This window comes from Pipra filicauda, unplaced genomic scaffold (genome assembly GCF_003945595.2).
Source record: "Pipra filicauda isolate LSUMZ 115617 unplaced genomic scaffold, ASM394559v2 scaffold212_size3012638_pilon, whole genome shotgun sequence".
Classification (NCBI taxonomy): Eukaryota; Metazoa; Chordata; class Aves; order Passeriformes; family Pipridae; genus Pipra; species Pipra filicauda.
The window spans coordinates 2,163,290-2,187,424 of NW_024104324.1; the positions used below are offsets into that span (position 1 = coordinate 2,163,290).

The 24,135-nt window shown below is 43.0% G+C and overlaps 1 protein-coding gene across 6 annotated transcripts in view; it reads right to left on the minus strand.

Moving 5' to 3' along the window:
- Positions 1-2,580: 2,580 nt before the first annotated feature.
- EVL (Enah/Vasp-like) overlaps positions 2,581-24,135 on the minus strand; it is a 127,614-nt gene continuing 106,059 nt past the window's right edge. For 3 of the 6 annotated variants that reach the window (XM_027730852.2, XM_027730850.2, XM_027730851.2), the window contains exons 4-14: positions 21,833-21,896; positions 18,536-18,597; positions 14,208-14,437; positions 13,431-13,552; positions 10,616-10,676; positions 8,606-8,672; positions 7,196-7,262; positions 7,029-7,091; positions 4,674-4,740; positions 4,240-4,297; positions 2,581-3,189 (exon numbers count right to left, since the gene is read on the minus strand). In XM_027730852.2, the coding sequence (XP_027586653.1) occupies positions 3,152-3,189; positions 4,240-4,297; positions 4,674-4,740; positions 7,029-7,091; positions 7,196-7,262; positions 8,606-8,672; positions 10,616-10,676; positions 13,431-13,552; positions 14,208-14,437; positions 18,536-18,597; positions 21,833-21,896 (899 nt within the window). In that variant the 3' untranslated portion in view covers positions 2,581-3,151. The remainder of the gene's footprint in view (positions 3,190-4,239; positions 4,298-4,673; positions 4,741-7,028; positions 7,092-7,195; positions 7,263-8,605; positions 8,673-10,615; positions 10,677-13,430; positions 13,553-14,207; positions 14,438-18,535; positions 18,598-21,832; positions 21,897-24,135) is intronic. The other 3 variants (XM_027730854.2, XM_027730853.2, XM_027730855.2) reach the window with 3 other exon arrangements.

The following is a 24,135-nucleotide window of genomic DNA, read 5'->3' on the forward strand; positions in this document are numbered from 1 at the left end:
TTTGATGAGTGACCTTATGCTGTACTTCCCTTACTCAGCTGTTTCAAGATGCAGTCACTTATGTGGTGTATGGATTACTAGCCTAGCCTGACACAGAGGCTGTGATGTAAACAGGGGCCAACCAAAATTGTCAACTGCTTCTTAACCTGCCTCCCATCAGTATTTCCATCATGGTCCCAGCTTGCTTAGCCTGGGCAGCCCCACAGCCCTCCTGATTGTCACTGTCCATCTCAGCAGGAATTTGAAATGGTTGCAGTGCCTGCAGATGTGTAATGTGAGCTGAGTTCCAGTGTGTGTGGGTACTGCTGGAGAAGGCTGCGATCCTGTCCTCCCCATGGGCAGTAATGTTGGCAGAAGTTTTTTTTTTCCATAACGACATGGCATATGGGTCTGGGTAAAAAGTACATCAGGGCTGTGTATAGTTTTATTCCCTTTGCTTAAAAATTGATCCAGATCTCCTTCACCGTGTGGGCACACTGATGCTCTGGCAAGAAGGAACTGTATGACAGGTCAGAGTGGAGATTAATTTCCCCTTAGATTTCTGCTATGTAAAATGCCTCTGTTCTGCCCCATAGCAGTGGTTCAACAAGCCCACTCTAAAAGGACACCCTTCTCTACAGAGGCAACTGGCAAACCGAATTACTGTCTGGGAGGGGGGAATCCTCTGGCAGTGCCACTACTGAAAATAAGCCACCTTGTGCATCCCTGACATTGGAGTTCTAAGTCACTGGGAACCAGCACAGTGCTTGTGATGCCAGGACTACTCCCCTGCCCCTGTCTGCCAAACTTCCCCTTCCACCCCTCACACCTTTCCACTGCTATTAAGTGGCCCTGTGCAAACTTCAGCTTATTATGTCTTAATTATATGAGGCCTGCAAAGGTGGAGGAAAAAAGTAAGAAAAACCCATTTACAGTAGCTGGCTGATGTTAACAGAGGGGCACAACGTATCCAGGCTGCACACTCAGCCCAAATTACAACATGGTTATTACTGACCTCAGGCATAATGCCACATTCCAAGGGAAAAAGTGAACCGTGCCAGGCACCAACTTCCTGAAGCTTAATTAGGATTATGGGACAGTTTCACAGAATGGTTTTGGTCTGAGAGGCAGCAGTTTTGAAAAGGGCTTGCCATCATCAGGTATGCCATTAATGGGTTTATAATTAGTAAACGCATGAGCTACTGTAAGAGATTTATACAACAGAGCGTTCTAATCTCTGCTGTTACTGATGCTTGTCTGTGTTCTTCATACTGGAAAGACTCCTACTTTTGGTCCTGGAGTTCCCATACTCTCATGCACAAGGGTGTCTGCCTGCTTTAGTTCCCATGTGGAAATCTCTATCCCACTGTTTAACCTATCTCTTGCCTTCTGCTGGCATTAAACATCTAACAAACATCAGGCTCAGACTGGAGCTCATCACTGCATTAAACTCAGATTACTCCCATTTCTCCCATATTTAATTATAGCATAACCACATGGTAAAAAAGACATTTCTAAAAGGCAGATCAGGCTGCTTTGAAGAGCACTGAAGAACACGCCATGGTCCCCAAAAGAACACAGGTAACATTTTACAGCAAACTTCCAAGCACAACCCATCCTGCCTCCTCTCCTGGGTCTCCTGTAGCTCGCCAGCAGCCCCTCCTGCCTGCTGCACTGCTCCATGAGGCCTGGGGGACACAAGCAGGTGGACAAACAGCCACTCCTGGGCTGCTGCACCAGCCTCTGCTCCCAAAACCATTTCTGGGGCCTGGCTTTTAAAATAAAATCTTCATGAAAGCCTGAAGCAAGGAAAGGAGCTTGGGAAATATTTGACAGACTTCAGTAACTGAACTCCAATCTCTTGCCTTTTGCACAAAGTTATCAAGAAGATGGTATCAAGACTGCCACGTAAAGCTTGCGCCAAACTAAATTAAGCAGAAATTCCTAAGATTGTGCTGGTGGAAAAAATGGCTGTAAAGAAAAAAACTGTATGACCTGAAAGATATGACTGGGTATGCACTGTTAAGTGTTTGGTGTCCTGTATGGATATCTTGGATAATGCTCAAGACCTGCACAAGATTAACATATGACTCCCCTTATGCCTCTAGTCAGCAGTGCTATGCCAGTGATTTCAGCCTGCATCCTCCTAATCCCTTTGGTAGCCTTGTTCTGCATAAACACCTCCCTTTTATTACTGGAAGCCTGAAAGAGGTGCAGGTGATGGGACCTGTGTTTTTTTTCAGTGATGGCTGAAGATGCAGTGGGACAGGTGGTGGTGGCCTGAGAAGAGCCGTAGGCCACTGTCCCTCACCGACTTTGGCAAAAAGTTGCTGAGGTTGTGGCAGCCTGGCTGCAGGTGGTGCTCAGCTGGCGATACGAGAGGGCTGGGCAGGTGAGAGCCACGTCTCACCGTGAGATAAGGCAGGGCTGTGGCCACTGCGTCAGCCATAAACACTCAGGTTCTCTCCTCATGCTCTGCAGCACTGCTCAGGCAGAGCTGCCACCCAACCATGATCCTCAGTCACCTTCCCCTTATCATCAACTCAAGTGACACAGAAGCGCGGGAGCTCAAGGGACACATGAAACAAAGAAAGGCAGGGCCATGTGGACAATAAACAGTTTATTACCAATATGAACACAGATACTGTGATGCACTGACGTACCATTTTTTAATATTGTGATAACTCTGAGACAAAGAACTTGTTGGCTGACAACTAAACATGTCTCTCTTTCTTCTGGTGATGCCTCAATACGTTTCTGTTGGCAAAGGATCTTCATTTACATTGCAGACTACTAGTAAAATTACTTTGAAGTCACCTATCAAAAGCAAATGGTTCACGTGTGTTCTTATCTACTACTAAAAAGAAAGGTAATACATTTAAATAAGCAAATACAAAATACAAAAAAGGCTGACAAATCCAATGTGCAGTGTCAGATGAAATCTAAAAAATCCGAAAATTTAAAATTTAATAATCTTTAGATTAAGACTTTTAAAATGAAGCGAATCCAAGGCAGCAGCAAGCTTCAAAGTGTGCTGAGTCTGCTAATAAAAAGGGTGTAAGAACAAAGACAGTGCCGGTGTCCTCTCTCACCATCTTGCATGACCTTGGTACACTTAGAAATGATCCGATCTTCCTAGCATTCTTAGTACCGTCCAAATGCTTTGCAATCATTATGTTGTACTGATTCTACTCAACTCCTGCCGTATGGCTAGAAAACCAAACCAAAAAGTTAGTGCATAATGTTACATTCAGTGTGATGGAAAATGCTAAGTACAGAGGTTGCAGAAAGTACACGCTGGTAGAAGGATGAGTGGAGGGTAAAAGGATGAGTAAGGGTAAGCAGTCAGCTGTTGGCTTGCAAACTGCAGTACTACTTTAAGAAGTTGCATCTGTGGTGTATGTGAATGCCTTATTTTGCACTGGAATGAACTAGGGAGGCTCTGAGGGCCAAGCTGCTGGGACGGTAGCGTTTGGGCAAGGGCCTCTTCAACTGCAAACTGCCCTGAGTTTTGTGAGCACACAGGTCTAGAGCAAGGGGACAGGGAATGGATTTTAGCTGTTTTACAGTCTCCTCTTTTTCCCTTCTGTGTAATCTAAGGTGGGGAGTACAGTGTGTGGACATGCATCCTTCATATGCCCTAATGTGGGCTTCAAATGGGAATTTTACTGAGCATTTCAACAGTGGCCCTGAAAAATACTTTCAGTTGTATATTGCAAAGCAATTTATAAAAAAAGTACTGATACATTTGGTACAGCTGCTGTATTTTTCAATGAATTATAAAAATGCATGGCTATTTGGAAAGCTGTAACCAAATGAAGGTCTAAACTAGCTCTTCAAGCACAGGAAGCCTACAGAAGATTTTTGGGAAGGATTTTCAGTTAGCTGCCTTTGTCCCCTCCTCATCCTGGACCTGTGTGGCCAGCTAGTTACAAGATTTCACGCTTGCTAATTGTGATAAATTGATGTGCCATGGGCTACGGGCAGGCCCTTTCTCACCCTCCCACTTGTGAGAAACACCAGCCAGTGAATTTCTCATAGGTTGGTGGTAAAAATGCTCATCAACAGCATAAAGGATGTAAACACAATGTTATGGTCAGAGCTCAGATAAGGTAGATGCTTATTCTTCAAATGTTCGTATAAATCAGAGCTGCTCAGAGAAGTCTGAAAACACCAGGGAACTCTCTGCAGTTCCTATCATCTTATCTATGGGAAATTAGTCATAAAGATGAGAAAAATAATAATTTTTCTCTTTCTTACCATCAATTATCTCCTCTTTCACTTTGTGTAACTCTCTTACAACTTCCTCCAATATTTCCTGATGAGACAAAACACAAGTCAGCTGCTCAGAATTTCCTTCTAACTGGTGGAAGAAAATGCAAGTTTAACACGGTTGTGCTTGTCCCCCGCCTCCGCGGCCGATCAGAGCCTGGCACTACAAACAGCTACTTCTGCACTCCCGGGCACGGATGCAGAAGATGCTGGCATATTTATTTGCACATTTCTGTACAGACATATTGATGAAATAGCAGTGAGATTGTGCTCTCTTGCTGCTCACCAGCTAGCCCTTCTCTAAGCACCTAGTTATAGAGGAAATCAGAAGACTGAACAGCTGTTTTGCTTGTACAGCGCATGCATGGGGGAAAATGGGTAGCTCATTGAATCTCTTAAGTGCAAATGGCTTCTTCACTCACCTGTTTCATTCGATCAAAATCTAAGGCATCCATAGCCACATCATTGCTGCTGCTCACTGGTTTCATCCTTGAGAAACGGAAGAAGAGCATTAAAAAACCCAGTTAGTTCCTTGTAATGTGTGCTAAGCTACACGTACCTGATGGTGTGGATGAAATCCACCGCAGAGCAGGAGCTCCTGTGTTCCAGTGCTGGACAGGAGACTCCTTATCATGCTGCTCAAGAGCATTTGGCAGCCAGGGAGCAGCACTGCTCCCATATGCACAACCTGACCCTCAAAGATGCTGTGAAATTTCTCCCATTGCAGACATATTGGAGGGAGCACAAAGACTGCACTGAAATGATTTTTTTTTTTTTTTTTGGTGTTGGGAATCTTAATGATTTCAGACTTGAAAATGCTGAGGGGATAAAGCCTGCTGAACAATGTGTTTTATTACAGCATTTGCAATTTGCAAGCTACATGTCTGGTTTTCTCTCACAGTCTGTTTTCTGTACAGCAATCCTGTCTTGGCAACCTAGGCTTTAACTGGGGGCTAAATTAGTAGTAGATTACAGGTTAGAAAAATATAATAGGGAAAATAATAAGCCACTAATCCTTTCCCTGGAAGACCTGACTTAGTCAAGTGTGGTTTCTTGATAGCATTATGTATCCCAGTTATCCCAACCATGACATTGACCCAGAAACAAAGCCAGTTTGGCCTTAATGACTGGTACACGTGAATGTTATTGATCTTTCAACATATTAGTCAGTGGGCTGAACTCTGATGACATCTGATAAAATAAATTAAGGAAGTAGAAGCTGCTTGCCTTTCTCATTTAATCGGTAACTCCAAAACATTTTAAAAACTAACCATGAAACTATACAAAGGCTTCAAATAATTTTGCCATCATCTTTGAGCCCAAAATAGGTGCTGGCAGAGATGCTGCTACTCCTTGCAAGGGTTGCTTGGTCTTGCAACCCTTTTTTGGGAAACCTTGACATGTGTCCTACCATGACACAGCTAAGCTGGGAGTTAAGGCAGATACAATCGCCATCAAACTGATCAGGAACAGAAAGAGGTCACCACCGAGAGCTTTAGAAACCTGCCCCACTTCCCCCACAGAAATCTTTTCAAGCAAGCACTACTACTGCTGAGCACTACTCCAGGTGCTAAATTAGGAAAGCATTTTTTCCTGCTGAACTCCTCCTCTCAGGATGGAATAGCATCATAAAAGGCAGCTAGTGAAACATGATGGCTGCTTTCAATAGCCCACATTTCATTCCCATTTGCAAGGAGAAAGAACAGTCTTTCTGCATCTATTTGAAACTCATATTTTCCTAGAACCAACATGTTCCATTGGTTTTAGGAGGGCTGGCAAAACTGTATTTTGCTATAGTAACACGGATGTATCCCTCTGAATGTTTAGGCAGGGCGTGTTACAGCATTTGTAACACAGCAGCAAGCATATGCAGATAGTTGCCATTGGCAACTTTCTCTCCAGACTGCCAGCACTATCATATACCTAATAACATAAAATTTTACATCTCTTTGCAGCAAATGCTAAACATATCTAAGCCTGTGTTCTACCTCCCTATTCAGTTTATCCATCCATCTCAGTGTCCAGTAACACTGGATGGCTCTCAACCAGCACTGGAAGCAAGCCTCTCTTTAGGTGTCCAACATCAAACTTTAGTCAATCTCTGTGACTAAAAACATGGGCGCTGATCCTGCAGCTTGGCTCTTCTGACTGAAAGGACTTCTGGAGTCCTACTTTAGGTTTTGCTGGCTTTTGAAACCTGCTAGTTTTTGAACCCCATATGTCTGAATGCCCTAATCTGTTGCTGTGCCTTTTTACAGCTTGATTTTATTGATTTACTGCACCAAGCCTTGCTCTCCTTTCTTATGCATCGACTGCAGCTGCATGGGTGGAAGAATAACTTCCCTTATCCCAACTGCAGATTTTTCAGATCATTTCTGCTTTTGCATTTCTATTTCTGCAGAGGTTGGGCAATGAGAGCTTCACCTATTGGCAGGGTCATCCTGAAACTGCTGTAAAAAGATGCTCCAAAACCTGCCTTCCACATGGCACAGCACCGCCAAGCCCATGTCTCTGATTCACACACACAGATGGTTTAAGCACTTGCTTCAGTGTGATTAACATCTGTGATGCCTGTGCCCTCATGAGCAGGGGGCTCTTTCCATGGAACAAGCCTTTGACACAACACACTCTACCTTCACACTCTGTGCAGCAACAGATAAAGCACATTGTAAATGAGTGAGTAAAAGACTTGAGGGAAGACGAACATCAGTGCTGAATGATGGGATTAGCCAAAGGACAAGCCAAGACAGTTAAGAAGCCAGGCTGTTAGCCAGTACCTAGAAGACACGTGGGATTGTGTGGGGCTCTTAGCTTCACAGCTCTTCGCCACTGATGGATTTCTACAGCAATGGAATGAAACGAGACATGAGTTGTGCACGTGCCACAGGGACAGCATGACCATCCCGACTGTTAGCCAGCCACAGGGACAACCCATGCAGCTCACCTAGAAAGTAATGAAGATACAGGCTTTTCAACAGAATTGCTCCTTTCCCATGGCTTCTTCCCAGAGTCTGAAAAACAAACATGAAAAACTAGTTTATTATTTTGCTCTAACGACAAAAATGTCTTGAAGTTGATTGTCTTATACAGCTGCTTTCCTTCAGTTAGGATGAGTGACTTGGAAAAAACAGGAAAGTGGGATAGCTTAATGAGTGCAGTTGCCTACATTATAGGGAAAGCATTGGCAAAAATCTGCTTAGTGATCCCTTTAATTAGGGACTGGATAGTGAAACAGTACTAAAAAGACATGGTACTGGAACAGTAGGAGGAAAAGCATAAATCACTTCTATCAGGAAATACAGGCTACTTGCTGCAAGGCTTATTTTATTCAGTACAAGACTTAATTTATATTTTAAGTTAAAAAGTCTTAGTTTTTTGGCTGCAGAGTTGGTAGAAAATGCGGGTGTATCTAAAAACAGGGCAGTGAGATCCCGCTACGCAAATCTCCACAGAGAATTTATTTAATGTTGACTTCATTTCTAATTCACAGAACTTTCCCAGAAGCTGCACTTATGTAACCCTTGTTACTGAAAGTGCTTACTGTGGTCCCATTCTCCTCCTAAAGTGAAGTGAACTGTTTCAGGGACTCGAGTAACATACAGCACTATATACAAGGATTTGCTCCTCTGTAGGTCCTGAAAAGGCCTTTAAAAGAATTATGGGCACTCCCATAAAATCTCTAGATCTTGTTCCTCATTTACATGCACCTTTCTCCTGGCTTCTTGTCCTTCCCTTGCAAAGCACACAAGTCATGGTTTTGTTCCAAAAGGAAGCTGGAATGGTTAAATACTCATTCCCTTGGGAGAGATTTCTTTCAGCATGCATAAAAGCCAAGACTGATGCAAGGACGAATGTGACTGCTTGCAGCTCATCTACTCAGATACCGTTATTTCAATTAATTGCAGGAAAAACATATTTTGGGGGCTCCTTAATTTAATCTAGTAACTCTCAGGATCAGCCTTATTGCAATAAGCTACTAGGCTAAGGAAGGATAGCACTTTGAGATCCAAACCTCAACTGTATCAATCAAGGCATCTACACTACAAAAAGTAAAATAATAATATAGCTTCTTTCTCTTAGAAGATTTAGGTGTACAATGCTGAAGACACAGCTCCTCAGCTACATGACTGGACCCCAATAACTAAACTGGCTGTATTGCAATTTTCTTGGCTGTGAAGCATATAAAATCATAATTTCTTGCTGAGTACAGTTTTTAAAACAATAACTATTCAGGAATTTTTCTGTTAGTTACTGCTGCTACAGTCAGAAGTAGGGCAATGAATCCAGAGCCTAGAGGTGGTGGAGAAGACTAGATTATGAAGACAATTACAACACTAGTAGCTGGACTTAATACCTGATGAATTTTGCTGCTGCTGGGCAGAGCCTCGTGTACTGGTTGAAGGAGAGGTGCTAGCATCATCCTATAAAGAGAAAAACAGGACATTACTGAATTTTGGAGATGAAGCACAGAGTCCTCTTCTACTCTGGAGACCAGTGGTAGCATGTGTGGTACAAAAGCAAGTTTCCTCCAACCATGTCCAACAGGCACTGCTGCCAAGGTATGGGCTCAAGGCTATTTAAACTTTAACTTTTCTCTCCCTTTAAAATGGCAAAATACATCCTTTTTATTTTAGCTAATATGGACACCTTTTCAGGATTACACTCAATCGCTCTGATCTCTATATACCAAACCAGGCTGAAACCACTCTAAAGTGCTGTCTGCTGTTGCCTAAATACAAACCATCCATTTCCCAAATTTAGAAACTCTCTGAGATATGGATACTGAGTCATTTGAAGGAACAGTAGCTCAGATCCCAGCCTTTCAGCCCAGGACAGCCACTGGTATCAGTGAGAGGAGTCCAGGTACTAGCAGAATGTAACTAAATCAATCAGTATTCCTCTTAAGCAGAAGATTTAACACTTATCACAGATTTGTACTCTTGTTTGGGATTTATGTGTGACATCATAAACAATTCATCCATATGTTTGACATGACAAGATCATTTAGCAGCCCTCAAAACATGCTCAGCAAAGCATTACCTATGCATTGTAAAATGGAATTGCACCCAGTCTGATAGAAGATACCCTGACCACAAAATGTACTCTGAAACACCTTTCTGAACAGTTTGGTGCTATTGAAAAGTTTGATTGGGGATATAAACTAATGTAAAGCTTCAAGGAGAGAAGAAGGGATAGAAAGACAGCAGAGGCTGAATAGTTAGAAGCCAAATGGTGCCTTTCATCTCCAAGTATATGGTTCAAAACCAGCTTTGGGGCAAGATTAAGAGCAATGGTTGCATAGTGAGTTCAACAGGCAAATTCCATGCTTGAAGCATCCCTAGAGGAACACGCAAAAAATTCTGCATTTCTACCTAAACAGTGCAAACTCCTTATTCCTGCTCTTGCTACAAACCTTTCAGCCTGGGGCGAGACCTACGTTTTCCGAATGGATTTTCTACTGAGCAGCTGTTACTTTGTCTTTGGGGGAACATCTCTATATAGGCAATTGAGGCATTTCAGCCATGGCAGAAAGCCTTCATGAGGGTACTGGCTAGCAACAGGAATGCTGAATGAGCAGCAGCCCAGAAAAGCACCACATGGAAAGGGACACAGTGCAAATCCTGCCCTCTCTTGAAACAGGAAAGATCTTTCATGCTTTACTAGTTCCATGGGTAAAAAAATGTTTTCATCTGCATGTTGAACTCAAAATTGCTGTATCAAGTTCAGCCTACAGACTGTATCAAATAAAGCCTCCTGTATAATTGGTTTTGTGGACAATATACTGACAGAATAGTTAAAATAGAAATGAATCAAAGTTCCCTGAAACTGTCCAAATTGTATGTCATTGTAGTGTAGGTATCATGAACACATATTTTGACTTTTGAATGGTCTAACAGTTAATACACTGTTTACTCTTCATCCCTCCCAGACATGTTCATTGTGCACTCAGGTCTCAAGTGAGCTGATTCTCACTTTGTGTGGAGGTTGGCAATCCAGAGTTACACCCCGTGGTTGATGATCCACTTCAGCTTAGCTGAAGCCTCAAACGTAAAGTAAGAAACTTGAATGTGATCTCAGGTTGACTTGCCAGGAGGTTCAATGCATCTTCTTACAGGGCAAGAATCTACCACCCCTTACAACATTTGGATCAGACCACGAAAAAGTGCCTGGTTTGGATTTAGCCTACGAATAAAGCGACAATTCTGGTTTATAAGGTGTTGTTCCCAGGAAAGGTGGAAGCAGTTACATTCAGCTTTTGATTGCATGTGTACATCTATTCCTGGATCACACACAGTGAATGAGCACAGGACTTTGGCTTACAAGGAGTTTGCAAGAGCACAATGGTGAGGAGTCTTCCACTTACATTTTGGCTTTCCTCTTCCTTTTTGTCAGCTGGCTTGTCTGACTGTGACGCTGCTTTCCTCCTTTGCAAAGGAACATGAGAGAGAACACAGAGTCAACCCACTAGAAACACATTCATGTGGGAGGACTGATTCAGGCTTTGGTGGGAGTTACTATTTATATCGTTCATCCTAGGGAATGGCTGGATGTGTTCAGTTGTGTAGAACTGGGGTGGAGGTGAGGGGTCCCAGTGATACAACTCAGGGAGAGGGGCAATATTATGAGGCAGTGTTTAACAGAGGAACACAGGGTGCAGAGCAGAAGGAAATGTGCTGAAGTGGAGGAAGGAAGCACAGCTGGGTATGAAACTGGGTGAGAAAGGGATGGCTTCTCCCCAGGACTCAGGAAGTTGTGTCTCCTCGGTCTTACACCAGAGGAACAACTCAAACCCCCACAGGGGTTTCTGAGGACCAGCCATCCCCTCTTTGCCCCTCCCACGTGGCTCAGATGGGTATTGCAGTGATGACACTGTTCTCAGTCAGCTCCAGATATCCAATTTTCCATTTTAGACAATTAGGGGAACTGCAGTTCAAGCCTCCACATGGATTTTGGTTGTGCTGAACTTTACCCTTATCCCCCTGTGAACACTACCCTTAGCAGATGTTTTTTAAAACACCAATATGACAGGTTTTACATTTAGTCTTGCTTCTGAAGAGAGCAATATTCATCTCATATTTAAAAAAATCCCAAGTGGCACTAAGAAAGGTTTCTGAGAAAAGCCACACTGGATACACAACTTGGAGGATTTGATGAAAACTTGACCAAAAAAACCCAAACAGATGAGTATGTTCTGTAGGACACTGTGCTCTGTGGGAATTACTTCCAGATATTCAACTGCATTAATAAGTTTATTAGATTGGTAATAATTTTTGTAGTCTTTCCCTAATATTTACCTGATTCTTCTAACAAAAAAAATTATAGTTATTACAAATCTAAGTGAGAGAAATATTTGCCAGGGTGAGAGATCAGTGTTAGATTTATGTCCTGCAACAAACTTAACTGGGCTGGAAATGACAGTGGTTTGTGAGTTCATTATGCTGTTTGCACTTCAGTCCTGAGGCAAAGGGCTGCTCTCAGGGGGCCCACTAAATCTAGAGAGTGGTATTTTATAGCACCTGAACTCTCAAAAGCGTTTTCCTCAGTTACTTATTGAGCATTAGACATATTCCCTGTTTCTGAGCATGGGGTTTACTGCTAAGAAAAGGCCCCCTGAGATCCCATGCTCATTATTCTGTGATTTCTGTATTGAACATGCTCAGTTTAAAAAACATTTTTTTTACCTCCTCATAAGAGTAGGTTAGTAAGGCAGGTAAGAACAACCTGAAACACAGTGCCAGGTTCTTCCTTCATGTCATCATGCATAAAAAGGGGTTTGCAGCCAAAAGAAGTCCTGTCAGTATCAGTTTAACATCATGTGCCCAGATTGCACCCTTGACTGACACTTGCATATTTCCAGTTACTTCCACGGCTTTGTGAAGTAAAATTTAGGGGACAATTCTGTTGCTGTCAACTCCCTGGGAAAGTATTTGCAGCTCAGTTATTTTCAGCGTAGAAGCAGCAGAGTGCTCACAGCAGTGCGAGTGCTTTTGTTAAGGTATCAGGGAAATTTGACCCTGAATACCTGAAGACACGAGATCCCACTGCAAAAAGCCATACTGGCATACACCTTTGACTAGAACCACAGAAGTGTGTACAATTTCTATATCCAAACATATGAGATGTCCATTCAGCTTGCTTGCTTGAACAGAGCTAGTTGCCCCAGCATCTAGTCACCAAACCTTACTTTGCTTTCAGACAACTGCTTCATATGGAGCAGCCCAAGAACCAGTAAAAAACTATTAAAAGCTGTCAAGCTATTTTAATTCTGAAAAGAAAGAAAATTATCTATTTGCTTCTTTATACTGCTTGGAACTTTTTAGAGTGTTGTGTATTTATTTAATACTTTTCAAAGGATTACATCTAAAGTCCACGTTCAGAATTCCTTCTGAAATGAACAGGACATGGAGAAAAGTTGGAATCAAATTCTTCGAGCTGGGAACTGTCTTTATACTAGAGAACATTATTTAAAAACTCCATCTCTGCACACTCTACAACTATACCTACCCCTCATTATTTTATTCATCCTTTTCCTTCACTGTTCATAAGTTAAAAAAAATTAGATCTAAAAATAAAGCATCTAACACTAGGAACCTGGGAGTCTGACAGAACATTACAGATGGAATAAGGGGAAAAGAGAAAAAAAAAAAATTAGAAAAATTGAGCGCCTTTTAACAGCTGGTAGCTTGATACATCACAACTTGCCTTAGTGGAGAATAACTAGGCTAGTCTGTCTGAAACACACTCAGAATTAATAATAGTTTACCTGCCAAGGTCTTGTCCTTTCATTGCAACTGTGTTTTTATTTTTGGGCTCAACATCCTGAATGTGTGACATAAAGAATGATTTGTCTAAGTTCCTTTCACAGTTTACTCTTACTGAAAACCATAACTTTGAAATAGATCTAGTAAAATGGCAAAAGCCCAGAGGATGCATTTATCACCATCTTTGAAAGCTTCCATGCTACAGAATCTGCCACAGAAGCTACACCCCACCAGGTATCATTGCTGCAACACCTTTCATATTAAAGGCCAGGCAATACTGGCATCCAACATCTATGCAGGACCTGTCAAACTGCAAAGAAGCACCAAAGTGACCCAACTGCTAACCCAAAATGACAGCACTTTGTTCCACAATTTGCTGCAGATCTCATGGGGCCTACTTGAAGTGTAAGTACAAACCTTTTTGCCAGTAATTTATTCATTTCTTCCATTAGTCCTCCTCCACCTCCTCCACTACTTGTTCGATTGGCATCGCTCTTAGAGACCCCACTGGGGCTGGACCCTCCTGAACCATCTTCTGGCTTAAGACAGAAATCAACACTGGAATTAATGAAAGGTTTCCTTTACCACACCCTTAATGATTAATTTTCTTAAGTATTAGGAACAGTGATCACAATCACAGCTCGAAACCAGAGATAAAGATGTGTTCTGCCTTGGGAAGAAGACCCACATGAACCCTTACTAAAACAAAAAAAAGGTCTGGGTGAGGCAATTATATGGGCAAACGATGAAAAAACCCACAGTGCTGTTTATTCACGGTTATGCTTATGCATGGTTAAGCAACCCTTACCTGAGTGGACACCTATTGACATGAGGTCTCAAAAGTCTACACTGGTTTTTGTAAGCATAGCGTAGGTCTAACCACTCATAAAAACTGAAAACACTAACAAACAGTACAACAGTGGACTTTGCTGAAGTAATGAAATCCTGGCAATGTCAGAACTTGCAGCCATTTGCTAATTAACATTTTCTGAAGAGTGTAAACTCCAGCAGACAAATCCTGCTCAGCTTTATTTTCACTACAAACTCACATTTAAAAGTCCACCCAGTGGTCAGCTGAAGCGTGTTTCACCATGTTTCAAGCTGGATTAGCAGACCATTACACTGGTAAAGCTGTGCCAGGCTTTCCTGCAGCAGACAAGAGCCCATTGGGGAATCCCAGCAGCACCTCCTTACCCGTTGAACTCTCCTTAGTTTGGCACCAGCCAGAGCTGCTGCGAGCCCTGACACTGACCCATCTTCAGTGCCAGCCCCTTGGCCGGCGCCGGATGGCAGCGGGGGCGGTGGGGGGGGCGCAGCTCCCATGGGTGGCGGAGGGACTGGGGGGGGTGGCGGAGGTGGGGGCCCCCCAGATGAAGCAGGGATCACAGCAGCACCACTGGGGTGACCAGGTGGAAGTGTTGGGCCTGAAATGCAGAGAATAGGAATTAGACATGAAGCACTGTCTCCTCCAGCCCATAGACAAGGTCACGTTCCCACCCCCTAGGCCACGACCTGACTGCAGGACAAGTGATCAATTCAAGGATGCACCATGCATGTGGAAGTATGGGAATGGTGTTTGTATCAATGGTCAGTCAGCTACAGTTATGTCCTCCTGCAAGACCCTGCCACTGACAAACCAGCCTTCTCCCTCTTCTCCCTGGCCGGGCTAGTGTTCTATTCTGTGTCAAAATCAAAACATGGACAACGCTTCCCAATTCATAAGTGGCACATCCTTCTGCTTCTCCCATTGCATTCTACATGGAGATAAAAAACTACATCAGTGAACTCCATGGACTTCGGTTAACATCAGCTTTTCATAAGAATCGTGGGTTACAGCGACACATCCTCCTTTCTGTCGAACAGAAGGTGTGTGGCCTCAGCCAGTTTTGCAAAATAATCAGGGGAGACTCCAGCTCCAAGCACCCCGAGGTTCAGCAAAGCTCCTCACTGCAGCAGCAGCCTGTTGGAGGGGCTGATGGTGGTAACTCCGTTGCAGTGTTTTCCCTGTCTGTAACAGGTCAGTTGAACGAATACACCATCCCAAGGTATTTCCCCATGTACACTCTGTCAGAACAGGCTGCTCCTGGTGCAAAATCACAGGTTCAGTTGCTCAGTAAGTGTTATTTTGAAAGACAGGTGGGTTTTGACTGAGAAACATTTGGAAACTGTATTTAACATTAACAGCCTGTTTTTCTTCTTATCTGGATTTTCTTACAATACTGCCTTATTTCTGTGGTTACTTCTGCCATTATTTCACACTCCCAATTCCATTCTTGAAATGAACCATAGCTGCTATTAGAAATACTTCAAACATTTCAAGCCCTCTTTCGTTCATGAACATAATAGCTAGTAATTCATTGTGGGTACAGTTAATTGTAATTGCAAAACTACACCCACCTAATTAGAGGCCAGCCTCGGGCAAAAATTGAACTGAGTCAAAATAATGGACTGATGTGAGTCTAAAATTTTATTGAACTAAGTAGATTTCAAGGACTTGTATCAGCTGAAGGACTGAGCCTTCAGTGGTCACAGTAATATTTTTAGCAGAAAGTGAAAGGAAATGTTTTAGTTTTCTTCCTCTTCCAGGCATGTCACCTTAGCATTATATGTGGTTATAAACATGAATAGATCCAAGTCACAAAACTTATGCTCTGAATTGCAAATAGGCACTACGTGCAAGTGTTCTAACTCTGCAGGCTTTAGGTAGGCACTAGAAATCAAAACCATATGCAAAAGTGGCCAGACCCAAGCTCTTGATCTGTCTTCAATGAAAAAGGTTTGCTGGAATAGTTATAGTGACAAGCCCACAACTATAAATGCAGCTTACACCAGAAGAGAATTAAATAAATTACACAGGCACAGGGGATTCTGGGTAACTTAGCCAAAATCCATGTTCTATCTTTTGGTGGTAACAGAAATACCACTTAAGAAAATGAGTAAAAATCACAACCTCTACCAGTATTCCTACACCGACAAGAAGTCTATCACAGACCTGGCCTCCAGCTTCAGAAGAGCCCATCTGCTATGTTTAGACCAGCTGAAAACAGGTTCTATATGAGGCTCTTTGAAGCAATTTGACTGTGCTGAATGACATCTCCATCTGGCCTAATACTGTAAGAATATGCACTGCAACAACCCAGCTACAGGGTCCTGGCTCTGTAATGCTTACTTTTTGCCTGGTCCCTGGACCAGTCCTGAGTGATTTGGATACTTTTCCATCTCAGTTTCAGAAATCACATACAGCAGGAGTAGCTTTGGGTCTCTCAGCCCTTTTTCTAATGGTTACAGGCAGTGCCAACAGGGCTTTTTAAACAGCTGACAGCTATGGCTTTACACAGGTCACAACTCACTCAGAATCAGTACTTACTCAAGTGGGCAATGGCTGGTGATGTCATGTAAGGAGGGGTCCTCCTGGGCATAGCCACCTCAGACACAGCAGCATGGGGGGGAGGCAATGGAAGACAGTGTGACATGGGCTGACAACACTGCTGTGGAGGACAAGATGATGGATGGGAGGATGGGGAAGGAGCCTGGCCAGAGGAGGTGGGGGGGCTGGTGATGGTGGGCAGTGGGGAGCAGGGTGCACCACCTCCTAGGTGTGGCAAGAAGGACCCATCCACACTTTTCACCTGGGTCCCAGAGGGGCCTAAACCAATTTGTTCTTCAGGATGGCCATTCAGGGGTACATTTGCTGAGGTCTCCTGGCCTGCTTTATCTGTGGGTCCCTTGACCCTGTCAGGTGGGACAGGAATTGCAGGCAGGATGGTGGGACTACGTGGCTGCAGGACATCACCCCTCTGCAGAGATGGTGCACTTGTGGCAGAGGGAGCAGAAGACCAAGGAGAGCATGAAAGAGAAGAGCCCCTGAGAGGCTGGTAAGAGGCAAAGGGAAAATGGGAATGATGGAGAGGGGGTGGAGACAGCGAGGTTCGCCTGATGCCTGGCATTACGGTCCTGCCGTTTGGGCAGGAGGGAGGGGAGGAACCTGGGGCTGTTGGCAGCTCAGAGGCCGAGTGCCTGTGCAGGAACTGTGGGGGCTCTCTGGTTCTCCACTGGGATATGAAAGGGGATTGACTGCCGGGCTCAGGGACAAAGGGTTCTGAAGAGACAGTGCTGGCATGAGGTAGTGGGGGGAGCACAACACCAGAGGCAGGAGCACCGCAGTTACTGGAGGTGGGAGGAGGAGACTGGGGCTGAGAGAGGGGAGAGGACAGACTTAATTGAAGGGTGGAAACTAAAAGAACAGAAAAGACAAATGAAAAGAATAAGGTGGGTATGCAGCAAGGAATGAAACCAAGGCAAAGTGGAACGAAGAAAAAGGAACCGTGAAGTAAACGCAAACAGAAACTCAAACAAAGCAAAGAGGAGATGGTGCAGGCACCAGCTTGGGGATTTCCAGCCCTCAGCAGAGCTGGAGGGGTGTGTGGAGCAGAACCCTGGCAGCATGGGATGGGCTGCATGCTCTGGTGACAGTGAGGCTCCTCCAAGCCCCACGTGAAACTGAGTCAGGATCACGAGCATCACCTTTGCACCAGGACAGCTGCAAGGGATATGCTGAACACAGAGGTAGCCACCTTGTAGCCAGAGAGGGGACAGTCAGCAACCCCTAGGAGCCATGTATATGGCTCCTTGTGTATGCCAAGGCAGGATTTTGGCCAAGTTTCTTATGCAGAATAGCACACTAATCTCTGCTGAAAGAGAAGTCCAACTATTTCTGTTGCTGAAGGTGTGTGTGTATGTCTGAAATGGTTTCAAGTCAAAAACTAAAAAGTTTTAACAGCTGAGGAAAAACATGTCACTTATGTGACCAGATTAACTGAAAAAACTTGCCCAAAACCAAAGCCCAAACATAAGATGGCCATCTTGGCTTCCTTGCTCTGCCTTCTTTCAGAGAGGCAAAGCCATAATTTGTAGTTATAAACTATTTCTGTCATCTTTTCTCTCAGCTTAGTGCAACTTAATATGCTATAGAGGATTTTTGTAAGCTCATTAAATATATATATATATTCCATTAAGAAAGTCCACAGAAGACTCCACTTCATGATCACAAAATCCCCACTGATGAGCATCTAGAGCTATATTTTCCTCTGTGCTGTAGTTTGCTTTGTGCTGCAGAACAATGTGGACTGCCTGAGCACATCCAGCACTTCAATGCCTCTGTGCTGACATCCCCTGGAAATGTGGAGCCACTCTAGCAGTGGCTGTGCTATCTGCTCTCCTCATGGGTGTGGAAAAAGCATGTCCAGGCCTCCTTGGTACATCTAAAATGCCGCTCAGCTGTATAAGTTTTGCCAAGTGCAAAACCTGCCTAGCATCACCTGAATGCCCCAGACCTGAGCCTCTGCAAAACAACACAACCATGCCCAAATACATGTAAACTCTCTAGCTGACAATGCTTTAAAATCTACTCAAAACTATAACCACTTTTAGTGGAGTAGCTCTTGTATAGCACCCCACAAATCCCACCAAAAGCAAGAGGAGACAATCAGGGAAAAACTGTATCTGCTTGATTTGATACATGCCTGTGGTAGAGGTTCTTCTTTCCAGAGATTCCTGGCGCTGTTGCTGTTGCTCCATCACTTGTCTAAAACAGTAATGAAAAAAACTCTTGGTTATTATGTATTCTTTATAATTTTGAGTACTACCTTTATACCCTGAGAAGCACTCAAGCTGTATGTCTTGGGTGAGACTCTCATCTGGTGAGACGGAGATGGGTCTGATTTCACTTGCCTTGGCTGCAGCAGTGCCATTTCATACATTCAAGAAGCTTAACCAGGACATTGCCCTGCATTCACCAGACACTGCAGGGGTTGGTTGATCCACTTAAGATAACTCCTCAATAGCTCTGCACAAGGAATAGTCACTGCCCAAGGCCCAGGAGAGCGCAGCAACCATGAGTGCCATTAACCTGAAGTGCATGAGCACTGCAAGGAAAGAGTAAGTGGCATCTTGCATAAAATCACAGAATCACAAATTGGGTAAGGTTGGAAGGAAACACTAGAGGCCATCTAGTCCAACCTCCCTACTCAAGCAGGGTCCCCTGGAGGATGTTATTCAGGGTTGCGTCCAGACAGCTTCTGAATATCTCCAGGGAAGGAAATATTCAGAATGACACAGTCCCGAGCCTCTTATGGGTCAGGAGCCCAAAGCACTTGTAGTTAAAATGAAAACATAACAAAACTTGATCTGTGTTTTGGTGCTGACTGTACAAAGCCTCTGTTGTCCTTGTGCACATCCAAGCCCTTTTTGGCACAGGCCAGTCCAGCTGACAGCCCCAGCACAGTTGCCCCCGTGCCACCAGCACCCCCAGCAGCACCATCACCGCTGTGTTTCCTCTGCAAATGCTCATCACAACACTGCACTGCTGCTTTTTTGGCACCTTTCACCCCAGGAGCTGCCAGCTCCTGTGCTACCCAGGCCTGGTGTCCCCCGGGGAAAGGATTATTACAGGCGCTGGTCCGCAGGGATGTGCAGTTCCAAGGGCCCATCAGCAGGGGTCTGCTCTCGAACGCTGGAGTGCTCCTGCTGGAAGAAGCACTTCAGCTCCTCGACCCCTGCCACAAACCCCCCCTCACTTGGCTCCTCTTAAAAAGACTGATAGCTAAAAACTAGACTATTTGCCAGGCTTTTTGCCAAGTGCATGGACATGGACTAAAGATTTCAACAATATTAAAACACAATTCTGAAATTAGAAATTAGTGCTGAAGCACTTGGTAACAAAGTTTATTACAATTTTCTTCCACAGTTTCTAGGCCGAGTTTGCCCTGAATTTGTTTCCTTTATGTTTGGGCCAGTCTTAATTGCACAGTTTTCTTTTTTCTGCAAACAGCTTTACTTCTTGGTCTGTACAGTAAGGGAAGCTTAACTCTAAGCAACATTTCTATTTTAACTCCTTATGTAATATTTCAGAGAGATCTCCCTGTTACATTTTCACGTGTACTTTCCAGAGTCTACAATGTTAAACAATTCTATCTTATTTACATACCAATAGAAGCTTTCTAGAAAAAAAGTAAAAAAAAAAAAGTTACACTATGCAGAAAAAAGAATATCTTAATTTTCAAAACAAATTTCTCATATTTCAATTCTAGTTCAATACATGGGAAAGGAAAATCCACAACTTTGATGCAGAGGGATCAATCCTAAACTATTTTTATGCTCAGGATATGCAATCCAGGCAATTTCTAGAAAATTATTAGAGGCATCTTAGAAAATTATCATATATGCAAAAGGAAAACAGTTTTGAGAAAATCTTAGCTGGTTGATTCAACTCTTTCATTTAAGTTATGACACTTTAAACCAAACAAATAGAAATCTTTACTTCAATACATAGCCCGGTTCTTCCTTGGTAGTTATGGGCTGAATACATATGCAAAAGCATCAATTACACTGCTAAAATTTCAGCTGTAAACACATGTACTAAGAATTTCCCAAGCATACTGTCCGCTACCTTAGCTTGGCATTTATTAGCGAAATTTGATGATGAAGATCAACTTAACACATACATTTTCCTGATTAAACCTGGAGGAAATTCTAGGGTTATCAAGAGAACAGACTTGGAAAACTCCAGTCTGAGAGACCAGGAAAGAAATATGTCTTACAACATCTCCAAGTCATTAGAGCTGCTGCAGAACAGATAGAGGTGTGGGGGGCTCCCCCAAAAAAGGTCAACCACTGCCACTTGAAGTCACTGAGGTTCATACCAGCCCCTTCTGGCCTTGGTCAGAAGCAGGTTACATGTGCTGAATGCACCCTCCCACACATGCTAAAAGGAGAAGTTCTTAAACTCTTACGAAGTCAAATTTATTCCAGTCAAACTAAATAAAGCCTGAGACTGGCACAAGGCTACTTAAGGAGTATGCAAGGACTAAAGTAGAAGAGAGGACAAATTACACTCTGACTTAAAAATATATTAACATTTGCATAAAGGTCTCTAAAAAACCTTTTAAACAGAAAAATTTTCATTGTAGATATCATATCAGTTTCCTTGCCTGTTTATAAGATGTTAAAAAACCCATAGGCCTAAAATTAGGTCTGCTCTAGACTTAAAGAATGCATCAGCATAATTAAAGCTGAAAGTCCTCTAGTGCAGATACAGTAATATCTAAGTGCATCTACTGGCATAGCTTATTCCACTCCAGCAGAGCAAAAGAAGCTTTCCCAGAACCATGTGCCCTGTAGCAGTCAAATAATACCTACCCAAAAGGCTGTCTCTAAACAAAAAGGAATAAATTAAATATTTTTATTCTAACATAGTTAAGCTGCTTACACTTTATAGGTACAGAACAGACATCCAAATTTGAGGACTGAATTACATATGGTCTGCAGAATCAGGGAGTTTCACTGGTTAAAGGAAGAGCTGGATCAGGTCTTTCAGCCAGGCAGAGGGACAGGCAATATCACCTGCCTCTGGGTGAGCAGGGGCTCTCTGACCTTTATGACAGCTCTGCTATCCCAAAGTAAATCTCACAAATCTCAGGTGAAATACCATCACCTGCTGACCCACTTAATAGTCATAGGCAAATCCCTACTCAACCTCAGCTCATTCATAGTTATTCATAAAGGTGCAGGAAACTAGTTTCCCTACCACTTCCTTATAGTTTTTGGAGGAGAAAAGAGAGACTACGAAGTCCCTACCAAGCAAAAAGTTTACCTAGAGCTTCAGTTCGCTTAACCCTTTAAAAATCATTACAGAATCATTAGCAATAATTACAAAACATTTAGAACCGGCTTAAAAGAGGTACGAGTAAAAAGAACAGTGCTTATTGGTGAACAAGGACTGCATGTTCATCCAAGAACTTTGCCACAGATGATTTACTCACCTTCTCTGCGCTTCCATCTCGTCTGGAGATGGACCATTCTGGACCTGGCGCTGGGCAGCTGGACCTACAGGGAAAATGAGAGAATGCTATAAGGAAAGCAAATGGGGCTGACTTTTTCAAAAAACAGTGCCACTCAGATTAATTGTCTTACTATGACAGAAGGCCCTCAAGCATTATTGTGTTGTCTTTGCCTTATTATTATTTTTAATTATTTTTTTCCTATTAGATAAATCATTTCCTCCTGTACATTTTTAGTCTCATTGGGAGAACCCAATGGCTAAATGTGGGAGCGGATTTGTCCAGAAACTTGGAACCGTGGTACCTGTAGGCTACATACTAATCCCTTGGTGATGGTGAAGGTGTTGTAGTGTTGCAAAAGACGTCCCATAGAAGGGCAGTCCATCACACTGGGATGCATTTCAAGCTTTGACACGGTTCGGATCTGTCTCTCATGGATTATTTTGTGCTTGCACAGAAATTCAACAACTTTGCTGATTTTGTGAGCACACATACTAACTAGTGCTGCTCTGATCCTGGGCTTAGCTTCAAGAAGCTACCTGATAGAAGGTGCAAGGAGATTCTAAATTAAACAAACCTTTTACAAAGGTAGCTTTTCTTTTTACAATGTTGTTAGTCTTCTGCTTCTGCAAGATCCACATCAAGCTGAGCTTTCACTGGCATTCACCAACAAAAGCCAATTACACATGTCACCATTTAAGTCACATCTCCTCTCTTGATTCATCATTTAATCTCTGTATCAAGTACACTGACACTACATGCCATTTCCAGAAAGAAATAATTATTCTGAAAATAAAAGTAAGTGTCAGTAACATAAGCTATGGTGGTCTTGCATTCATTGGAAGGGGGATTGTTTCACTGATTTGAGGAGATGGGTTTCAACTGCAACTGAACACACATGAGTTCTATTAAATCCAACAACAATTTTCCTGATAAACCGAGAAGAAGATCAATTATATGCAGGAAATTATTATGTCTGCCTTATTTTTTTTCATTTTCAAATGTAAAATTTCATCCTTTTAAAAGTTTTCCAACAAGAGCAAATCAGAATGAAACACAAACCTAAATATATCAATTTCAAATTCTTAAGGATATTTATGTCTATTTTCTTTATAAGTTACTGCCAGGCTGAATGTCATCTGAAAACCAATTTAGAAAGTATGACTACGTGAAAATAGGAAAGATGGCAGAAATGCATCGTAGTCAGAAATTTCAGAGCATTGACTGATCCAGAAGAAATTGTGCGTTTTTTGAAATGTGTTTAAGGACTAACATTTGAAGAAAGGGTACACAGCACTTTCTGAAAATCAGGCATGTGTGTTCCAATTTTGGGTCTCCCAAAACTGAAGCCAGTGACAACCACTAAGCTAAATGCTCTGACAAAAATATCTTAGGATTGGGTATGAAGTGAAGACAGTTCACTTCTTTAATGACTCATGACTGACAACTTAATATTGTTTATCACAGGCCTTTGGCAAACTATTTAGACAGAAATGCCACATTTCGTAAAGATCATCCGAAACAATGAATAGGAAGGAGAGGGTGATTGTTTTTGGGAAGCAAGCCTTAGGAAAAAACTTAGGAAGTATTTGGGAAGCAGAGACCAGGCAGCTCATGTGAAAGGAGTTTAAGGTGTAACAAGGATCTTCTCAGAAACTATACATGACGAAGACAGGGATGGCTTTTAGCAGGCTTAGCCAGCCCTCATAGGTATGGAAGGCAGGGATTAATTTTATGCTTGGTTCCATACATGTATGCTCTGCAGTTCACATACAGCACACATCTGTGTGGCTGAAGGTTTTTAAATCCAAGAGGATTTCTGGGTTTAATTCTTCTCCACATTTTTAGATATTTCTCAGACTGGAGCAGACACGAACAGTAAGTGCCCTTGGTGATGGCTCATTTCAACATGCTTCTCTAGTCACCCTGCGAGCTGCCTCTGACCCTGACAGCCTTTGGGAACAGTTCACAGAGAAGTGCACTTCCTCAGCACAATAACCAGGAGAGACAGTTTTGCTACCGACCCGTTTGCAGCTCCAAGCTGCTGTGGTCTACATTTTTAGCAACTAATTAACGGAGGAGATACTCTGTGAATGTCTGTGTTTCCTCGCTTCATTGCTTTGCAATAATTAACCACGCTTTTATATAAGCATCTTGTGATTCAGCTAAAAGCAGCTTTTGGGAGCACACAGATGTTTTCCATGTTTGCTTTTTCTCCTCCTGCTCAGCCGGCCCAGCACCCTCTCTGTCCTTCCCCAGCTGTCCTTATAGACAGCAACGAGGAA